General features: G+C 39.2%; 1 protein-coding gene across 1 annotated transcript; it reads right to left on the bottom strand.

Moving 5' to 3' along the window:
• Positions 1 to 14,840: 14,840 nt before the first annotated feature.
• Positions 14,841 to 16,017, bottom strand: LOC113046543 (zinc finger BED domain-containing protein 1-like). Its single transcript, XM_026207356.1, has 2 exons — positions 15,793 to 16,017; positions 14,841 to 15,342 (listed from the first exon to the last, which is right to left on the bottom strand). Exons 1-2 carry the CDS (start codon positions 15,882 to 15,884, stop codon positions 14,841 to 14,843), a joined length of 594 nt encoding a protein of 197 aa, XP_026063141.1. The 5' UTR covers positions 15,885 to 16,017.
• Positions 16,018 to 22,625: the final 6,608 nt, after the last annotated feature.

The raw sequence follows: 22,625 nt of genomic DNA, 5'->3' as shown, positions 1-22,625 counted from the left end.
AACATGTATCTGTCCCGTTATAAGAAGCGAGCGATAGCGCTAGTCCTGCTGATGAGAATTAAGAGAGAAGCAAGGAAGAAGAGGCTACCTTCAGGTCCAGAGAACAATTTTGTGAATTCAGACTGGTTACGTTACTCTAACTCTAATATAGATTCCTTTTTAGCAGGCACCTTAAATGCTTGCTATGAACTTGTTTGAAGGTGGTTCTTCTCAAAATTGACAGCGGTGTGTTCATGACACTAACGTTAACCATTTAATTTCGAATTGATTCCGTAATCTTCCGGTAATAGTAGGCAAGACGATGTTTTGATTCAGACTGCACAAAGAGAAGAGGAGAAGATATACGGGTCCGTTGTGAATGTGTCTGTGAGAGCAAATATAGTGTAGTTACAGCAACTACAGTAGGTGCGTCAGAAATGATTAAACCAGAGGGGACATGTAAATAAATGTCAGCTGAACAAGCGCTTTTTTCTTTTTCTTTTTTTTACATATTGTTTCAAAGCAGCTTTACAGACATAACAGATAAATGTTGAAATAATATTGTTAAATATAAGTAGGTAATAACTATTGCTTGACAAATAAAAAAAATATATATATATATTTCTCATTTTTGCCTATGTAGGAGATCCCTGTTTATTATTATTATAATTCTAATGATGACATGACACATGCTTATTCTTTCTCTGTCTCTCTTTCTGCCTACAGATGGCTGAAAAAGGTGAATCCTGTAGCAGCTAAGTGTGGGACTACTTTTGCAAATACTTTAACTTTAGTATTATAATTTATTTACAGTACACACACAGACTGTTAAAACCAGCTTCAACTGGAAGAAAGTAAAAGTTTTAAATGTTTAAAACCAGACTGTTTTTTGATCATTAAAAAATATATACTTTTGATGTGAAATTGTTTAGTCATTGAGACCGTAATCTAAGGCTTTTTTTTTAAACATAAATCCCTTCTGGAAAATGGTTTATACAGCCCACATACATAGAACAGGCAGATATTTTGCCATTGAATGTTGTGTAAGTGCAGTTTATAGGAAATGGGTCTAATATCCAGAATATTTTTAAAAAGAAAAAAAAAAAGCTTATAAATCGTCTCTTTTCGAGTTTATATCGGCATCAGCCCCCAAAAATCCATATCGGTCGGGCTCTACTTTTAAGTGTCACAGACTTACAAAGTACGTTAGTTTTTTTTTATTTTATTTAGCTGAAGTGAGATCGCAATGTTACCTGAAAGCCACAGATGTCGCCGGATGAGTCTCTTCTCTCTCTCTGGGTTGCTAAGAGACGAAAAACAGATAAGCGCGGCATCGGCCTGCGGTCGTGAACCGATGAGCTGGAAAACGGAGCACTGACCGAATTATATCGGCCTCCGCCTGGATGCTGTAGGTATAAAGGCCGACATTTCAATGTTGGGCCGAGGTTGGGCAGACATACATGTGCTGTTTGGGAAGCATATTTTCAGCAGCATTTATACATCTGTTCATACACCTGGAGCAATACGCAGCTAGAGCATGCAATCGCTCTAAGGACACGCCGATAAGGCCATGAGAACAGGGTTAAATGAGACCAGCATTCTCGAGTAAGCATTCAACTGGGGTTCACTGTATTAAGCGGCGAAATCTTAATGTCACAGGTGTTTATTTCTAATGGTGATGTCACATTAGCAGTGTGAGTATGTGGTGTTTCAGATGAATGCAGCGTCAGCACGCATTTATATCGCTCTTTGGCTTCTATACATAGGCTTATTATAACGTGATCTCAATAGCCATGTTTCAATGTATTTTATTTTTTCATTCAGATTCGGTGGACTGTTTACATGAGATGTTGTCATGCTACAGGGCTCTCAAGTTTAGTTCAGTGAGATTTTGGCGGCGGCAGGGGTTTGATGGGGACGGGTGTCTGATCTCATTCATGACACATATTCTTACAAATAAAATTCTATTTGTTAATTCAGAATTTATTTGTGTGTGTGTGAGAGAGACAGAGAGAAAATGGTCAGTGTTGTTTATTTTAGGTATTGTTAGCTGGTTTTGAGGCCTTCAGCACAGGGGTTGGTGGCTCCCATTTGAAGCACTGTGTTGCTACCCCACTGAAATGATGGTCTTTGCTCCTTAACTGAGGTTTCCAAAAATGTTTAATACGTTGACATTCAAGTAGACACCGTAAGAACTACAAACAAACAAAAAATACATAAGCCAAATACAAAACCTATCATCACATTATTCATCATACAATGTACAAAACCAATTACCTTATTTCACTTTTCAGTGAGACGCACAAGTACAATAAAAGGAAGAGAAAGACGTCAAACTGCAGGCTGCGTCCTTCACAAAGCACACACACACAAACAGCGGAAATGTGTCGCTCTTTATACAGGTCCGATTTGCGCATTAAGTTATTTTCATAATAAAAATCCTTTAACTGCTCTGTACAAAAAAAAAAAAGGGTCAATGCAATACAGACTTCATATCTGGTTAACAAATTAGCAGTCCGTTACACTCCCACCAAATCATGAGTCACAATACACAAATGATTTCAAAAATACCATGACCCACAATACAATGCATATAAAAATACATAGTTAAGGAAAACAACAAAAGAAAAAAAAAAAAGGGAAAAGGAATTAACAAGCCTCCAACATTAAAACCAACTTCTGGACTGGACGTTCAATCACAGAAGGCTTACTAAGACCTTGTAGATTTTTCTCCAAATTTTTATCACAAAGATGTACCCGAACTCTCCTCACAAGTCCATCTGAATCTATGGTAGTTTCTACAACCCTACCTAAAGACCATTTATGCCTGGGTAGATCACTGTCCTTGACAATCACTATATCTCCTACTAACAGATTTCTCCTAGGGGTATGCCAGCGCTGTCTAACAGAAATATTAGAAAGATATTCTTTGCGCCAGCGACTCCAAAATTGTTCAGCAAGATATTGGACATGGCGCCATCTTTTCCTGGCATATAGATCTTCTCTAGTGAACTTGCCTGGAGGTGGTAAAGCAATAGTGGATTTCATTGTAAGAAAATGATTTGGTGTTATTGGTTCAAGACTATTTGGATCACTTAAATTGTCGACAGTGAGTGGACGACTGTTTACAATTGACATTGCTTCGTAAAGGAATGATCGTAAAGAAGAATCATCAATTCGTTCTGAAGCCATCAAAAGTGTAGACTGAAGAACACTTCTAACCGTCCTAATCTGTCGTTCCCATACACCTCCTGCATGACTTGCACCTGGTGCGTTCAATACGAAGTCACACTGATTCTCAACTAGAAAATAATTCAGTTTCTCAACGTCAAGTTCTTTGAGGGCTGCAGTTAACTCATTCTTTGCACCCACAAAGTTACTTCCTTAATCAGGTCTAATCTGCCGAACTGCTCCACGTAAAGCAATAAAACAATGCAAGCCATTAATAAAAGAATCCGTTGACAAAGAATCAATCATTTCAATGTGAATGGCACGGGAAGACAGACAGGTAAAGATCAATCCATATCTTTTATACACCTTTCGTCCTTGTTTCACAGAAAATGGACCGAAACAGTCCATACCACACTAAGTAAATGGGGGCGAGGGATTCACTCTCTCTGAAGGCAAGTCAGCCATCCTTTGCTCTTCCACTGGTCGTCTATGTTTTCTACAGGTGACACAATTATGCTCATAAGATGCTACAGCACAATTAATGCCAGGGATTCAAAAACCCTTTGAACGGATTTCATTGATGGTAAACCCTTTACCTTGATGCTTGACTTTTTCATGGCAATCAGCTATGATCAACCTTGTAATATGATGGTTTTTGGGAATAATTACAGGATGTTTAAGTGAATGACAAAGAGAAGAGTTACTTAGTCGTCCTCCCAACTTAAGCACACCATCGCTGTCAAGAAATGGGTTGAGGTTGTACAATTCATTACGAGATGACAACTGGGCACCTTTACTTAACACCTTCAGATCGGTGTGGAACACATGTTTTTGTAAGAGTTTCACTATTAGGCACTCTGCACGTTCTCTCTCCTCAACTGTAGAAAGACCACTTGATTTATCCTTGTTAATTCGTCGTTGAATGCGTGCAATTGCTCTGACCACATGAGACCAAGATGAAAACTTGCACAAGCGATTTACAATACTTCCCTGCTCCACAACCTTTGTGTTAAGCGTTTGAAAACTTCTGACTTCAGAGTCACTTAATTGTAATTCTGGAACTTCACTAGGTGAAAGGGCAATTTCCTTATTCCACAAGAACCCTGGCCCTGTGAACCAGTTAGACGAATGAATTCATCCACAGTGAGACCCCTTGAGACAAAATCCGCAGGATTATCCTTTGTTGGAACATATCTCCATTGCTGCGGCACAGTGCTTAAATGAATCCGTTGTACTCTATTAGCAACAAAAGTGTGGAATCGTCTGGCCTCATTATTAATATATCTCAGAACAACCTTGGAGTCGGTCCAGAAAAATTCGGTGATGTCAGTATATCGAAGCTCTTCTTTTAGGATTCTACTGACACTTACTGAAACAACTGCAGCTGTTAACTCCAACCTTGGAATAGTTGTAATCTTTATCGGGGACACGCGAGACTTTGCCATTGCAAGGGCAACATGAACATCTTCGCTTTCATTTTTCAATCTCAGATATGAGCACTGTCCATATCCACTATTACTAGCATCTGAAAAATAATGCAGCTCTACTTCCTTCACCTTTCCAAACTCAGGAGGAGCATATGTGCGGGGAAGAATCACTTTCTTCAAGTTGCTCAAATCCCTTTTCCAACACTCCCACCTTGGCTGCAGCTCAAGACTCAGTGTATCATCCCACCCTATACCCTGTCTGCATACTTCCTGGAGTATCTTCTTTCCACGGAGGATGAATGGAGCTAAGAAGCCTAATGGGTCGTACAGTGATGCAATAGTAGATAAGATTCCGTGTCAAGTTACTGGCTGCTCCTTGAGACATACACCAAACTGAAAGCAGTCACGTTCCACATTCCACTGAATCCCCAGTGTTCGCTCTACCAAAGAATCATCAAATAAAAGGTCAGATTCTCTTATATCATTAGCACGTTCTGAAGGAGGGATACTTTCCAAGACCGCTTTATCACTGGACACAAATTTGTGAAGTCTAAGACCACCAATAGCACATAGTTCTCGGGCTTCTCATGCAAGCTGAATTGCATCCTCTGTTGTCTGTACACTTATAACACCATCGTCTACATAAAAATTGTTCATTACAAAGTCAAAGCCCAAGGGATACTGATCTCTACTACCTTCAGCCAAATGCCTCAATCCATAATTCACACATCCTGGAGATGAAGATGCTCCAAAGAGATGAACTTTCATTCTGTATTCTTGAGGTTGTTCTTTCAAATCTCCATTTCTCCACCACAAGAATCGCAGAAAGTCTCTATCTGCCTTACACACATGGAACTGATGGAACATTTTCTCTACATCACATATTAAAGCAACAGGGTGTTGACAAAATCGGAGAAGAATACCCATCAAATTGTTCATCAAATCAGGTCCTTGAAGGAGATAATCATTTAAGCTGATTCCATCATACCTCGCAGAACAATCAAAAACAACTCTCAATTTGTCTGGTTTCTTAGGGTGGTAAACACCGTGATGGGGAACATACCACTTGTTGCCTTCAATCCCAACATCTTTAACTTCTTCTGCCTCTCCCCTTTCAATCACATCTTCCATAAATTTCACATAATGCTCCCTATACCCTTGATCCTTTAATAATTTTTTCTTCAAATGATTAAGTCTAACAAGGGCAAGTTGTCTATCGTCTGGTAGCTTAGGTCTTTCTTTAAAGGGTAGAGGCATTTCATAGTGTCCAGTACAATTCTTCCTTATACCATCACTTAATTTATTCAAAAACGTGATGTCATCTTGAGATAAAGTTTTGTCGTCATCATTAACATCCTTAAAATCAGATTCCAAGACACGAATGGCATCTGCTAGAGTCAGTGGAGGAATTTCCTTAACAGAAAGTCTATGACAAATACCTGTGACACTAGAAGAGTCGGGGCAAGGTAATGAAGGTCCAACAATGCTCCAACCTAGATCAGTTTTGACAGCATAGGGTTCATCATTACTTCCTAGGATCACTTGTCTTGGCGCCAATGCCCTGGCACAATTATATCCAATCAAAAGCCCAGCCTCACAGTCCTTCAAAGAGGGCATCTCGTAAATAATTGCAGAAAGATGATTCCAAAGCTTAGCCGTTTCACATGTGAGTATGTGTGCCTGGTTAACTGGTATACAGTCTTTAGTATAGACAGGGGGAGTTCAATATAAGTGGCAGAGCTGTAACCTCTTACACAAAGTCCTGAAATCCTTTCACTCTTCACTATGGTATCCTTTCCAGACATGGTAGTCAATTTTAACCTTACAGGAGATTTATCTACCTGCAGGACATTACATAGTTCTTGATCAATAAAGGTTGTATTGATTTGTGAATCAAGCAAGGCATAAACTAATTTTTCTGTACTCACATCTTTGCTTGATGATACCCATACTGGTACAACCATTGATGTATAGGATGATCCCTTTCCAGACACACTTAAGGACACAGCAGCTGTCAAGTCATCAGACCTTGAATCAGATGATGTTACAGGGACTGACCGTTCTCCTTTGATGTAATTGTCATCATGAAAGCAAGTAGGATGTTTCCCTTTGCATGTGTTACAGAAAAGACGATGGCGACAATCTCTAACCCTATGTCCAATCTTCAGGCATCCATAACAAATATTATTTTCCTTCACATATTCCCGCCGTTCTACTAGTGTCTTGCCCATCAGTTTGGAACAGTCGCAAAGCTGATGTTTAGGATCTTGACAAAACACACAGGGAGGTTTAGTATTTTTCTTTATACTCCTTTGTCTATCATGCCCCATGTCGGTTTGAGTATTAAGGACATTAACCTTATTTCCTTTAGACTCTCTAAAATTTCGTTTCTCAGCAGATACTAAACTGAGAGCATAAAATGACGTGACCGGATTACAACCAATCTCTGCCTCTAATGAAACAAATGCTGCAAAGGCCTTAAAGTCGGGGAAATCCTTATGGTCTCTCAAGGTTTGTGTAACCTGTCAATTCCAACGTGAAGCAGCCCATTCAGGAAGTTTTTGAACTAACCTTTGGTTTTCCTCGCAGTCATTTTAAATTTGTAGATTTGCAACATGAGCCATGGCATCTTGACATGCATTCAGAAAATCTGAAAACTCTCGGAGTCCAACAGCATCCCTTGGCTGAATTTTAGGCCATACCATACCTTTGATCTAATCTGCTCCAGGCATCCGTATATGCTTCGTTGTCACTCCTGTAGAAGGTGCCAATCAAGGCTTTGCGTGCCGATCCACCCACATACCTTTTCAGAATATAAAGTTTGTCAGCAGCAGATATACTCTTTCGATCGATCAGTGACATAAAGGAAGCCTTCCACTCAACATACTGAATGGGATCACCATTAAATACAAAAGGCTCTGGAGCTGGCAGTCTGTTCAAATTTATACTATCTTGCATGGCTTGAATGAGAGAAGGCAGTTCATTTTGAGATGAGGAAATTAATTTATTTGCAGGTTGGCTAGAAGAAATCTGAGGCAAGCAATGCTGTTCTCCAACAATGTAGTTTGTTGCAGGATTTGTGTCAACTTCTTGCACTGCCATCCGATTATAGGCCTCAAACCAAGCTTGTGCTACTCTTAAATCCTTTTCTGCCTGTAACTTCTCCAATTCACGTTTTTGCACATTCAACTCTCTCTCTTGTTTGTCTCTTAATTCTTGAATCTTCTCCTTCTGTTTATTTTCCTCCATTAGTATATTATACTCAACTTCCTTTGCAGCCAGCTCTGCAGATGCTTCAGCTTGTTTTGAAGTTCCAAGTGAAGATACAGTATGATGACTTAACCGAGTAGTAGACCTATGACTAATTCGGGTGACAGTGGAGCCATAGATAGAACGAGCATAACTAGATTCAAGTAATTACCTTAAGCGATGTTTCTGAATCAAACTCATCAATGCCTGATATTCTTTCATAGGCGACCTTAATTATATCTGTTGTCACTGCCTCACAAGCATCGATACGTCGTTTCAATTCAGTAGATGGTGTAACATGGTCTCTAACTTCAACATAGAGCTGCATAACATTCTCCTTTCCCTCTTCCAGAATATCAATAAGAGATGCTATCTGGCTCTCAGTGATATCAGATTTGAGTTGATCTCTGGCCTTACGTGCTAACATTTTTCATTCATGGAAAGAAGCTTTCTTTCCTTCCTTTGAATTTCTTCCTTTTGTAATGCAAGCATTTTTGGAGTTAGATTACGTGGACGAACAGAACGTCGGGGAGCTTGAGATTCTTCTAAAGTTTCTTGAAGTTTACACTTAAGTTCACTCAAAATCTGTTCTTAAGCCTCAATTGTCTCTATTATCTGTTCTCGCTCTAAACTACCTGCTGATGTTTGATACTCATTGTTAAGGGTTTCAATATCGTGTTGGAGAATATTAACCTGTCTTTCACCTTCTACCTTATCAAAAGAAGAATTTAACTCTGTCATTTTAAAATGAACTAATTAACACAACTATAAAATATGTCCAGCACTATTATAAGGTGATTTCAATTCCCAAACAGCATAAATGACGGTCTCAAACATTAGAAACAACAGTATAAAAATATCCCTTTTTGAATAAACATATTTCTTAAAACAAAAATATTATCTTCAAAACCACAAACGATTTGACAATCTCTTTCAGGGTCACTATAAAAATGTTCAAACCCTTTTCTTTTTAACCTTGAAGGGAAAGTCTTGTAATGGTCAAGTGTTTCACCTTGCTATCCGTTTGCTGTTGTAAACGTGTGTCGAAGAATAAACGTCACCTGAAGAACACAGCCTTTCACAGTCCGTAGTGTGTCAATTAATCCTCCGTTTCAACCGTTGTAATTCATAAAAGAAACTCGTTCAACCATCAGAAATCGATCCTCTGCACGTGAACACTCACTCCTTAAAGACCCGTCAACGTGCACACCGGTCATCAATGCAGCAGGCTTCGACGACGAATGGATAAGTTCTTACTGTTGCTACCCCACTGAAATGATGGTCTTTGCTCCCTGAGGTTTCCAAAAATGTTTAATACGTTGACATTCAAGTAGACACCGTAAGAACTACAAACAAACAAAAACAAACAATACATAAGCCAAATACAAAACCTATCATCACATTATTCATCATACAATGTACAAAACCAATTACCTTATTTCCCTTTTCAGTGAGACGCACAAGTACAATAAAAGGAAGAGAAAGAAGTCAAACTGCAGGCTGCGTCCTTCACAAAGCACACACACACACACAGCGGAAATGTATCGCTCTTTATACAGGTCTGATTTGCGCATTAAGTTAATTTCATAATAAAAGTCCTTTAACTGCTCTGTACAAAAAAAAGGGTCAATGCAATACAGACTTCATATCTGGTTAACAAATTAGCAGTTCGTTACACACTATGGTTCCAGGCCAGCCATTTTTACCATCATGATGGATGACAGGGTTCCAGCAAGTCCTAAGCTGTTCCTGGTTTTCGTCTTGTTTAATCCCACCAAGGAGAAACTCCTCTCAGCGTCGGCATTTGAATGAGGGAGCACTAACACCAATGCAGCTATTTTAGAAAGCCTCCCAAACTGGCTCAAACTTCTGAAAAAAGGAACCAAGAGCCTCTATTACTCAAATACTTTGCTTTTATGATTTCAGTTGTGTGTATGTTATGTGATTCCAAATACTTCTTACTTTACACTTGACTGAAGGACATACTCCCCCAAAACTCCTCAACGTTAAAGGTGGTGGGATCTTGTGGCATGGGAATATCCACGAGTTGATATTCCAAGAACTCCTCACTCCCCTTGTCCTTTTCCTCTAACCCACTGAAAGGAAGTAGTTCCTGAATTCTAAAAAGAGCACCATGTGTTAAGAACAGATTAAGTAGTTGTTTTGTGACCATGGTCCAAATTAAACTTGTATTAAATATGTTGAAATCTTGAAAAATGTAAAACCCTTGCCTGTCTATGAAGTACAGTAGGTGGCCAACCTATCTGGGGCTTACCGCCGCGCTGGTAACTGTAATTCAGTCGTGTCTTTAAATTATTCGCGAAACTACCGCCAGGTGGCGCAAAGAGACGGATTGCGAAATGAATGTAATTGTAAAATGAGATAAAAGAAGGAAGTAAAACAACAATAACATTATGATAACATTGTAACATTTAAAAAAAAAAACATTTTTTTTTTTTACAATTTGTTAATTTTTTAAATGTAGGATAGTCTTAGACTACAGTCTTCTAAACAAAAATTAAAAGAAGACCTTAACACAAAGGATCATATGCATGCTATTTTTATTAAACAGTAAATAAATATAAGGCCTATATATATATATATATATATATATATATACACACATATATATATATATATATATATATATATATATATATATATATATATATATATATATATATATATATGTATATGTATATATATATATATATATATATATACGTATATATATATATATATATATATATATATATATATACGTATATATATATATATATATATATATATACATATACATATATATACATATACACATATATATATATATATATACATATACATATATATATATATATATATATATATATATATATATATATAAGCTAGGGATGGCCCGATACCATTTTTTTCCAAACCGATACGAGTACGAGTATTAACATTTGTGTACTTGCCGATACCGAGTACCGATACCGATATTTCTACAGCAAAAGTAATTACAGGCTACCAGAAAAGAAGACAGAAGACTATTTTAGAACACAGGTTAGAAGACTGTTTTTATTTTCTCTGCTTGTTTTAACAAAATAAATAATGAGTAAAATAATAAATGTAGGCAATTTCAAATAAAAAATAAATTATATATATTTCTTTGTAAACAAAATGCCTCAAAACTGGCACTGTCTTCACAACTGACAAAATATAAATAAAACGTATTGTACAGTCAACACCGTCAACTCAACAATATATCAATGAAATGTTTGACAACGTCTCCAGCTTTCAGTTTAACTCATTTTCAATGTAGATTAGATTAGATTAGATTCAACTTTATTGTCACTGCACATGTAGGTACAAGGCAACGAAATGCAGTTAGCATCTAACCAGACGTGCAATAAGCAGTAAGTACAGAATAAAGGTCTATAATATGTACAATAACTATACAGGTAAGTATTATGGACATAATTTACAGATATTAAATACTATAAGCACGATATACAGATAGGTGTACTATGAACATACTATACAGATGGGCTATGTAAAAGTGTATGTACACTATAGGCAGAACTATGAACATAATTTACAGTATTGCAATGGACAGTAAAGTGCATAGAAAAAAATATTTCAATGTGCAAATGGATTATACAGTGTTCCTGGATGAACAGGCAGTAGTGCAAGTAATAACAAGTTACTTTTTGCTTGTTGTGAGTAATATAAATAAATCAGAGTGTTGAAGAGGGGGAGGAGAGGGGGAGGAGTCTATGTGTGGTGTGGGGGGTGTTGAGGGGTGTCAGAGGGCAGAGTTCAGCAAGGAGACAGCTTTAGGGAAAAAGCTGTTCCTGAATCTTGTGGTCCTTGTCCGGAGGCTCCTGAAACGCCTTCTGGAGGGGAGGAGGTTAAACAGTTCGTGGTCAGGGTGAGAGGAGTCCTTGAGAATGCTGCGAGCTTGACGTAGACAGCGTTTCCTCTGGATGTCCTCAAGAGCAGGAAGTGGTGTCCCTGTGATTCGTTGGGCAGTTTTCACAACCCTCTGCAGTGCCTTGCGGTCAGCCACTGAGCAGTTCCCATACCAGACTGTGATGCAACTGGTCAGGATGCTCTCGATCGCACACCGGTAAAAGTTCACCAGGATGGTTGAAGACAGCTGGCTCCTCTTCAGTGTCCTGAGGAAGAAAAGGCGCTGGTGAGCCTTTTTGACGAGGCTGGAGGTGTTTCTAGTCCAGGACAGGTCCTCCGAGATGGTGGTTCCCAGGAACTTGAAGCTGGAGACACGTTCAACAACCATCCCGTTAATGTGGATGGGGTCATGCTTGCTTCCTTTCTTCTTCCTGAAGTCCACAATAAGCTCCTTGGTCTTATTGGTGTTAAGGAGCAGGTTATTGTCAGCGCACCATGTGGCCAGGTGCTGTACCTCTTCCCTGTAGGCAGTCTCATCGTTGTCACTGATGAGGCCAATCACCGTGGTGTCATCTGCAAACTTAATGATGGAGTTGGATCCATGCACAGGCTTACAGTCGTGGGTGTAAAGGGAGTAGAGGAATGGGCTCAGCACACAGCCCTGTGGTACGCCAGTGTTAAGTGTGATGGTGGTGGAGTGGTTGTTGCCTGACCGAACATGCTGAGGCCTGTTGGTCAGAAAGTCCATAATCCAGTTGCAGAGGGAGGTGTTAATGTCCAGGTCTCCAAGTTTTGTGGTCAGCTTGGAGGGAATGACGGTGTTAAATGCTGAACTGAAGTCAACAAACAACATCCTAACATACGTGTTGTTATGGTCCAGGTGTGTGAGTGCAGAGTGCAGCACTGTGCATACTGCATCCTCTGTGCTCCTATTTCTGCGGTAGGCAAATTGGTGTGGGTCCAGTGTGGGTGGGAGGCAGTCTTTGAGATGTGCTAGGACCAGTCGCTCGAAGCACTTCATAATGATGGGTGTGAGTGCTACGGGGCGATAGTCATTGAGGCACGTTGGGGAGGAGTGTTTTGGTACTGGCACAATGGATGTGGACTTAAAACATGTAGGCACAGTTGCTTGAATGAGGGACATGTTGAAAATGTCTGTGAAGACCCCTGCAAGCTGCTCTGCACATGCCCTAAGCACACGTCCAGGAATGCCATCAGGGCCAGCAGCCTTGCGTGCGTTGATCCGGCTCAGTGCAGTGTGGACATCTGTGGAGGTGAGTTTGAGAGGTTGGTGGTCTGAAGAGGCTGAGACTTTGGTGGCCGTCTCCTTGCTGTCGCTGTTGAAGCGAGCATAAAAGTCATTTAGCTCGTTAAGGAAGGAGACGTCCGTGACTGTTGGTGTGGAGTTGCTTGACTTGTAGTCACTGATGATCTGGATGCCCTGCCACATGTGTCGGGGGTCAGAGTTGGAAAAGTGTTCCTCTACCTTCAACTTGTAGCAGTACTTGGCCTTTTTGATGCCCCTTTTCAGGTTAGCCCTGGATTTACTGTAGGCCTGAGCTTCGTCTGACCTGAAAGCGGTGTTGCGGGCTTTCAGCAGAAGTCGCACCTTCTTGTTCATCCATGGCTTCTGATTAGGGTATGTTGTTATCTGTTTTTCTGTTGTTACACTGTCAATGGTGGAGTTGATGTGATCCAGTACAGAGGAGGTGTAGATATCAATGTCCGTGTGAGAGCCACAGGCAGCCTGTGAAGCAAACATACTCCAGTCAGTGTGTTGAAACCTGTCTTGAAGTAAAGAGTCAGCTCCAGTTGGCCACACTTTGATGGTCCTCACTGATGGCTTCACACGGTTGATGAGGGGTGAATACTTAGGGGTGAGAAACAAAGAAAGGTGATCAGACTGTCCGAGGTGGGGGAGGGGGCTAACGATGTAAGCTCCATTAATGTTTGTATAGACATGATCCAAAGTTTTGTCTCCTCTGGTGTGGCAGGAAACATGCTGGTGAAATTTGGGGAGTACTGTTTTTAATTTGCAGTGATTAAAATCACCCGCGACAATAAAAGCAGCCTCCGGGTGAGCAGTCTGTTGTTTACTAATGGCTGCATGAAGTTCGTTCAAAGCAAGCTTGGCATTAGCATCCGGTGCAATATAGACTGCGGTTATTATGGTAGAAGTGAACTCCCGTGGCAGATAAAAAGGTCTACATTTAACCATGAGAAACTCTAGGTTAGCTGAGCAGTGTCTCCCAACAATGACAGTGTTCGTACACCAAGCTTTGTTGACATAAATGCACAATCCACCACCTCTTGTCTTGCCGGAGTCATCTGCCGTTCTATCTGCCCTGAGTGTGTAGCGTCCTGCTAGCTCAATAGCATTGTTGGGTACGTCGCTGTGTAGCCATGTTTCTGTGAAAACCATGACATTGCAGTCCAGAAGTCTCTTACTGTGGGTGATGCGGAGTCGTAACTCATTCATTTTGTTCACCAGTGACCGCACATTAGCGAGAAAAATGCTGGGTAAAGAGAGCCGGAGCGGTGTTAGCTTTAGCTTAGCTCTTAGACCTCCGCACTTCCCCCGCCTTTGTTTACGATCTCGACGCCACCTGCGAGCACTTCCGCCCGGCCGGGTAGAGTGCGAAGCCTCTGGTGTTCTAGCGATCTCAGGGATGAGTCGAAGATTGGTGATAAAACTGCTGGTAAAGTCCTCACCGATATCCAAAAGCTCCTGTCGGGTGTATGATGTCAAAGCAAAGCTGTTCAGTACGAACAGACCCGAGATGAGCAGGAATAAAACTGCAAAATTGCAAAAACTGGAGAGACGCTGAGCCTCGCGATGTGTTCGCGCCGCCATCTTGGTCTAATAAGATGTGTGTGTAGATGTTGTGTAGTCTAAATGAAACACTTACATATTTCAATTAAACAAAACATAAATGAAACTATTGGAAGTCTCAATAAAACTACTGCATATTTCAATTAAACAAAACATCAATGAAACTATTGCAAGTCTCAATCAAACTACTGAATATTTCAATTAAACAACAATTAAACTATGTGGCACAGTGACAGCTCCCTTGTTTCAATTAAACAAACATTTCAGTCAGCAATGTGATCTGAACTATCTTAGGTACTTTTTGGGAGAATGAGAGGCAGGTTCTTTTTGATGAACAAAATCATCTCTGCATGATCAGCTGTGATTCTGTTTCTGTCGTCATTCACAATATGTGACACTGAGCTGAACAGCGTTTCACTGTCAACACTACTGCATGGTGCTGAGAGGTATCTGGATGCCATTTTGGCCAGAGTAGGTAACCGCACTTTGTTAACTGCCCAGTATTGTAGTGGTTTGTCTTCTCGAGAAATTGTGGTCTCCCCTAGGTATGTCTCTAATTGTGCAGTAGAACCTACTTGAGCTCTGTTTAGAGAGACTGGTGCTTGCTCATCTGCTATTTCATCAAATATACTGTCCAGGCTGCTGCTTGCCTGATCCCTGCGTGGTTTTCTGGCAGGAGGTTCGTGCAGGTCATGATTCTCCTCTTCTCTATATGACCTCAACAGCTCACGCATCAGTATCTCCTTGGCATTTGCAGCAGTGTTGGTGTTAGAGAAAAAAAGATTTTTATACCTATAACGGAGGAAGAAAAAAAATGAGGCATCTGACAATAGGTATTTATTAAAATAACACAGCCTAATCAAATAATTTATTAATGAAAATGAAATACTAAAATGTACTTTTCAGCAAGACATTGGCAACTTTTAACTCGCTATCTAGGACACACACGCACACAGACACAGATACACACACAGACACACACACACACACACACACACAGACAGACAGACAGACAGACAGACACACGTACACACACACACACACACACACACAGACACACACGCACACAGACAGACAGACAGACACACACACACACACACACAGATGCAGACCCACACGCACACAGACAGACAGACACACACACACACATACACACACAGAAACAAACACACAGACAGACACACACGCACATAGATGCAGACCCACACACACACACAGAAACACACGCCCACACACACATACCTGGGGTCGAGTAGAGTAGCGATGCTGTAGAGGGGTTGTTCTTCCACATCAGAAAATCGCCTCCTGACAGCTGCAGCTAAAGTCCCTTTCATAGTTTTGATGCCATGGTCATCGCGGTCTCTCTAGACAGAAATCGCTGCAATACAGTGACAGCAGGAATCACATCTGCTGCCATAGCTTTAGAAGAGCTAACTTTTCGTGTTAACTCCTCAAACGGACCCAGAACAGTTACAACCTTCTCCAGCAGTGCCCACTGGTGAGCCGTGAGATTATCAGGGAGTTCATGTTCGGACACAAAAACACCTAGTGCCCGTTTCTGCTCAAGCAGGGACTGGATCATGTAAAATGTGCTGTTCCAGCGGGTCTGTACGTCCTGCTGTAGTCGTTTGCAGGCTGACCGATCTCTAACTGAATGTCTTCAAGGCAGGAGTAGGCTAGAGGAGAATGTTTAAAATGGCCAACGATTTTGCGTCCGATAGCCAATGCATCAGCAACACTTCTCTGTGACAAAAGTCCTTCGTGGACCACCAGCTGGAGAGTGTGAGCGGCACAAGGTAGACTAGGGAGTCCAGCATCATTCATGCCCTTAATTATATTTTTAGCGTTGTCTCGTAGCACAACGTGGACAGAGGTTTTCGGAATGCACCAGGTCTGAAGCATCCCATCGAACGCGTCTGCTATGGCTTTGCTGGTGTGCGAACCCCGAAACGGCTTTGCTTGTAAGGTGGCGTGGCGAAGAGTAAAGTTGTCATCAATCCACTGTACAGTTAAACTGAGCAGAGATATTGGGCAGACACTGCTTGACCAAATATCTGTTATAAAACAGACAGCCGAAACGTCACGCAACAGCGCACTGACGTGCTTTTTCACGTCATTAAACACTTTCGGTAGCATAGCGGTTGTAATGTGATGGCGACTTGGAATTTCGTATCGCGGCTCCAGTATGCCAAGAAGATGTCGAAATCCTATATTTTCAACAGCCGACAGTGGCTGGTCATCAAGTCCAATAAAGTATGCAATTCCCTCTGTTATTTTTAGTGCCCGTGGATTATCTCTGGACATCTTCTCGCGCTTCTGTAAAACCTGTGTTAATGTTGGCTGCTGAGTTGCTTGTTTAGCTTGACTAAACTGTGTGTATTCAGCGCTATGATGCGTCTTCAGATGTTTAATTAGATTGCTGGTGTTAAACTATGTACTTTCTTTTCCTCCTCTCGACACATTAGCTGAACATAACTTACAGTCTGCCTTGCTGCTGTCATCATCCCTGATCTTGAAATGAGCCCAAACCGCTGACATTTTACGTTCATATGGCGTTCACCTAGACAAAGCGGCAGTTCGCGGCGGCCAGTTTCTTTTCACAAAACGCACGTGGTATCGGATCATTTTTACGAGTACGAGTACGAGTATATGAGGACAGTATCGACCCGATATCCGATGCCAGTATCGGTATCGGGCCATCCCTAATATAAGCTTAATGTTTTAATTTCATTTTCATTTCGGTTCATTCTTGGTTTAAAAAAATCTTCAGGTTCCATATGCAGAGCGAAATGGGAGCGGTCCAGCATTTAGCAATAATTAGTATTAACTCTGTTATTATTCTTGATTTTTCAAACTACCAGCATTTTTGAATTATGCCTTATGTGTGACCAAAAATTAACTATTATTTGTTTCAGCTGTTTGATCATGCTGGTGCCTCGCGCACATATTCACTGGAAACAGCAGTCGTTCACCAGACATTCGGCATGAGCACTTTGACATATTGTTAATTATGATTTTTTTTTCATCGATACTGAAACGCACACAGCCTATTTACCTCATGAATAATAGTTAAGCTTCAAATGGGCAACATCACAAATATGGAAACGTTTGATTTCTCCCGACTGAGAAAGCCCAAGCTCATCTTATGCTTAGCTTTAAATTATTATTATTATTATTATTATTATTTTTTTTTTATATTTTTCTATATTATTATATACTGCAATTATATTTATCCACTAGAATTATATATTTTTAATTATTGTTTTGTTCTGATAAATTAGTTAAATTTAAAGGATTTGTTGTAAAATATTTTCTAATAGCCTATGTTTTTTCCTCTCACAAACTCTGATTAATTTTTTAGCTTGTTTAAAAAAAAACATGCAGCAAACGAAAATAGGTGATTGATCTGTTAAAATGAAACCTATAAACGACTCATATATTTTTTTCCTCTGACAAACTTAATTTATTTTTTAGCGTGTTAAAATAAAAAAGAAAGAAAACATTCAGCATATGAAAATATGCGATTAATCCGTAAAAATGTGTTACTCTTGGTTAACAGTAAATATAATTATTTTACTTCAGAACAGAGCATGGGACTAATCTAGGTTATCCATGTTTTTTTTTTTTTTTTCATTGCATCTGAAAATGACTTTGTTCATTACATTCACTTCACGCGATCTGGCGCAGATCAGCCTCCTGCAAAACTCAGCTGTGGACAATTTAAAAATGTTTGATATAAAGCAGTGGTTCTCAACCCGCGGCCCGTCACAAATTCAAATGCGGCCTGCACCACATGCTGAATAAAAAAATAAAATTTTATTAAAAAATAAAATTTTATTGTTTACATCAATTTAAAAAAATTATGTTACTAATGAAATATAAGCTATATCCTAATGTTTTTATGTGATTTTTTTTTCTTCATATATTATTTTCAGACATGAGCACTGGCATAAGCATTTAATGAACACATACAAGCGCGCACTTTGGCAGAGTTCAATTCAAATACCCAGCCGGCATTTCAACGTTGATTCAACGTTGAAACAACGTCAGGTACCATGGTTGAATCAACGTTGAAAAACCTTTCGATTTTGCAAATTGGATCAACGTTGAAATCACGACGTTGATTCACCGTTGAAATCGTGACGTTGATGTACGGTTGAAATCACGACGCTGATTCACCGTTGAAATCCCGACGTTGAATCAACGTTGAATAACCTTTCGATTTTGCAAATTGGATCAACGTTGAAATCACGACGTGGATTCACCGTTGAAATCGCGACGCTGTTTCACCGTCTTACCTGCATTATGGCTGAATTAGGGTCGTGCTGCAGACCTGGGATGAAAGCTGAATGAGGTGTTGATTTTGAAAAGTTAATCAGCGTTGATAACACGACGTTGTTTCCCCGTCGTACCTTGCACCGTGTATAAATACACCTAGATCCTAGTTGGCATTTAGATCAACAATGTACATGCAAGGCTAAAAATCTAATGACTGGCAGCAATGGCTTTACAAACAACTTCAATAAACTACCACATGCTCAAAATTGTCAAACAGCAGTTAAATTTTGGAAACATACTGTATAAAACAGATGAAAATAATCCCACACTTTATTATGCAGAGTATGCATGGAGGTAATGCTAAAAACATGTAGTAGAACAATCCAAATACAATAATATTTAAAGGTTTTTGTAAAATAATTCGGCACAAAAATGCATATTTTTTTCAGCACTTACAAGACAAACCCTTGTACCTTTATGACTGAAACCAGTGGATCTTTTATTTTGGTGGAAAACTACAGTTTCTGTCAAAAACATGTTTTAGTAATGTGTCTCATTTCAAGTTGTGCACATTTGTGCCGTGAAAATGTGTTGCACAGTACGAGCAGGGAACCTTCCACCAGTTGATTTCTAATGGGAACCCCCCCGGACTGTGTCTTCTTTACTGTGGGGAATGCAGAATGAGATTTCTACCGCAGGGCACTCTAAAATGTTAGAACCAGCAGCCTTAGTGTATACAGTGTGCTTGTGCTTCGGGTGATCCTTGAAAGAGTCCCAGCGCTAGGTCCATTCTGACGCCGTCCCCCTCCACTCTCTCCCACTTGTGCACTTTCTGTACCGTCCTGTATAAACATTTACATTTAATCATTTATATGGCTGAAACGATTCCTACAGTTACTCGAGTTACTCGATTACAAAAATTCCTCGAGGCAAAAACTCTGCCTCGAAGCCTCGTTAAATTCCTATGACGCGCACTATACGCGCGGCGCAAGGATTTGATTGTGTCACACGGACCTTTTGAATTTAGTTGGCGCGATGGCGGAGAATAGATCCATAAATAAACGGCAGAAATTGTCTAAAGTGTGGGATCATTACACACTTAATAAAGAAGAGAACAAGGTGCAGTGTCTCTACTGCAAAATAGAGCTGGCATACCACAACAGCACATCTTCCATGATTCAGCATCTGAACAGAAGACATCCACTCTATGCTGTTTCACCAAGCATCGCTGAAACAAGGTAAGTTAACGTAGTCTAAGCCTATTGATGTTCGCTGATTTTAATCCCATACTGCATTTGTAGCGATGTCGTGATGCGGTTTGACTAGATATGATGTTTAACTTTGATGACGTTTTAAAGTAGTAAACGTAACTATCACGTTCAATTGCAAGAGAGTATAGCCTAAAAAAAGAACCCCTTCACACACACACAAACGCACGCACGCACACATACGTACATTTTGATGTTTGTTTTGAGATTACAGCTTATTATTTATAATTGTTTTATTTACATATTTTTTTTTATACATTTTATACATTGTGTACCTGTTTGGCTTGATATTTTATATTCATTTTTTGTTCTCAGGTTAACTAAACTAAATTTGCAGAAGGTGCAATCCTTTTTTTGTAATGTTGTGTATTAAGAAGACAAAAAACTAAGTTTATATTCATATTAGTTTTACAATACATATTATACATGTTACAGTAAGTTCACTTAACTGTACATTGTTCTATAATTGTTGGCAATGCTAACTTGGCACTTAACTTTTGGAGCCAAACTTTTGGACTTGGAAATAAATACCTCTGTTGAGAAATAAAAGCCAAATGCTTGTTCATTTTACAGCCACATCATTTTTGTTATGCATTATTTGTTTTGGTTGTTCAAAAACACAAACAAATCGTTTTATCCGATTACTCGATTAATCGATCGATTAAGTGCTAGATTAATCGATTACAAAAAGAATCGATAGCTGCAGCCCTAATCATTTAACAGACGAATTTATCCAAAGCGACTTACGAATGAGAAGAACAGAAGCAGTCAGGTGTACAAGCGAACAACAACAGTATACAAGTGCCATGACAAGTCTCAGTTAGTCTAGTACAGAACGCATAGACAGGTTTTTTTTTTTTTTTTTTTTTTTTTTATATGAAAGACAAGAAAAGAAGGAAAAGTGCTAGCATTAGTTGGTTAAGTTCCGGTGAAAAAGATGAGTTAAATTAAAATGTTTCTTGAAAATGAGTAAAGACTCAGCAGTTCGGATTGAGATTGGGAGGTGATTCCACCAGCTGGACACAGTCCAGGAAAAGGTCCGTGAGAGTGATTTTGAACCTCTTTGGGATGGCACCACAAGGCGTCGTTCACTTGCAGAGTGCAAACTTCTGGAGGGAACATAAGATTTAACCAATGAGTTTAGGTATGTCCACAATGTTTCACAATAACTTTGATATTGTGAAATATATTTAACTGAAAACTGAATGCAAAATAAATCACACAATATTTTCACTTTACAGTTCAGCAACGGTGAGGTTGGAAACAAAGTGGACAACACTATTCATTAAACACTTATTTAATGTATTCAGATGAAAATTTACAATATTAACAAATTATTCACAAGCAGTGTTTTCAGAGCCCCCAGTGACACTGTTTTAATCAAAACACTAGTAATACAGTGTAGTAAAACAAATACAATCTAATTCAGTACATTTTTAATAAACTAAGTACAATCAAAACCTATCACAAAAGATCACTGAATCTCTACCAGAAGTGACAGTGCAATGTAGCAGATGAACAATTTCTTACCAATGTTTCAAGAACAAGCTGGATCCTTGATGACTCTACAAGGGGAAAGAAGAAATGGTTTACTGAAAAGTTCTTAAAAAGCAGGATTTCATATTATACCATTTCTTTAAACCACTGGTTCTCAAACTTTTTATACCAAGTACCACTTCAGAAAATATTTGTTATTAAATATTAAGTTGCACCATAATGACCAACATTACATTTCAGCAGCGTAGTAGACCAAACTATTCAGCTACAGGTCTACAGTTAAAAAATGAGGCAGTTTTATTCTAATAAGAATATTTATTGTTGTCAGACACTTTACCATGTTTGAACATTAACACTACAACTGTGCTTACATACACAGGTAAATAAAAAAAAGTTTAAATTAAAATGTAATTTTAAATGTAATTATGTAACAAAAGTCACAAAACTTTACTGTACTTTAACTCTAACATACTTAAATGTGCAAAAAAAAAAAACTTACTCAAAGATTAAGTTAAAATGTATTAACATTAATTAGTTTAATTTAGTGATTCACCTGCATAACAACTAGAGGGGGCCTGACACTTTGAGAACCATGGCTTTAAACAATCCTTTTATTTATTTATTCATTTTCATTAATTCATTAAAATTATATTATTTAAATACCGACATTTGCACTTATATGTTTCAGAAAACACTTTGAAACTATTATAAGAATACAAACATATATAACACACCTAATGCATTGGATACATATCAGGAAAATATGGGAAAATCTCTAAACCATCTCTAAATCTCTCTTACCAGCGATACATTAGGTGAGCACCTAACTTGATCAGCTGTGATAAAGCAATGCAAAAACAGACACATAGGTATTTATTTATCTGCAGGTTACATGTCCTTTAAACTACCCATTTGTAAACTCTGGTAATACTTTACTATTTTCAAAAGATAATAAAGATAACGTTAGCGATTTTCTTACCTCATTTTGACAGGATGTTTTCAGGACCTCGCAGAACACCTGACCCTTCTTGT

Source organism: Carassius auratus, chromosome 28, assembly GCF_003368295.1.
Source record: "Carassius auratus strain Wakin chromosome 28, ASM336829v1, whole genome shotgun sequence".
Lineage (NCBI taxonomy): Eukaryota > Metazoa > Chordata > Actinopteri > Cypriniformes > Cyprinidae > Carassius > Carassius auratus.
This window is presented reverse-complemented; position numbering and strand designations above follow the sequence as displayed.

Excerpts from the sequence above, each read along its gene's own strand:
- LOC113046543 (XM_026207356.1), bottom strand. The coding sequence starts at position 15,884 with ATGAAAGGGACTTTAGCTGCAGCTGTCAGGAGGCGATTTTCTGATGTG. Across the intron at positions 15,343-15,792 it reads GCTACTCTACTCGACCCCAG|GTATAAAAATCTTTTTTTCT; the intron begins GTATGTGTGTGT and ends CCTCCGTTATAG.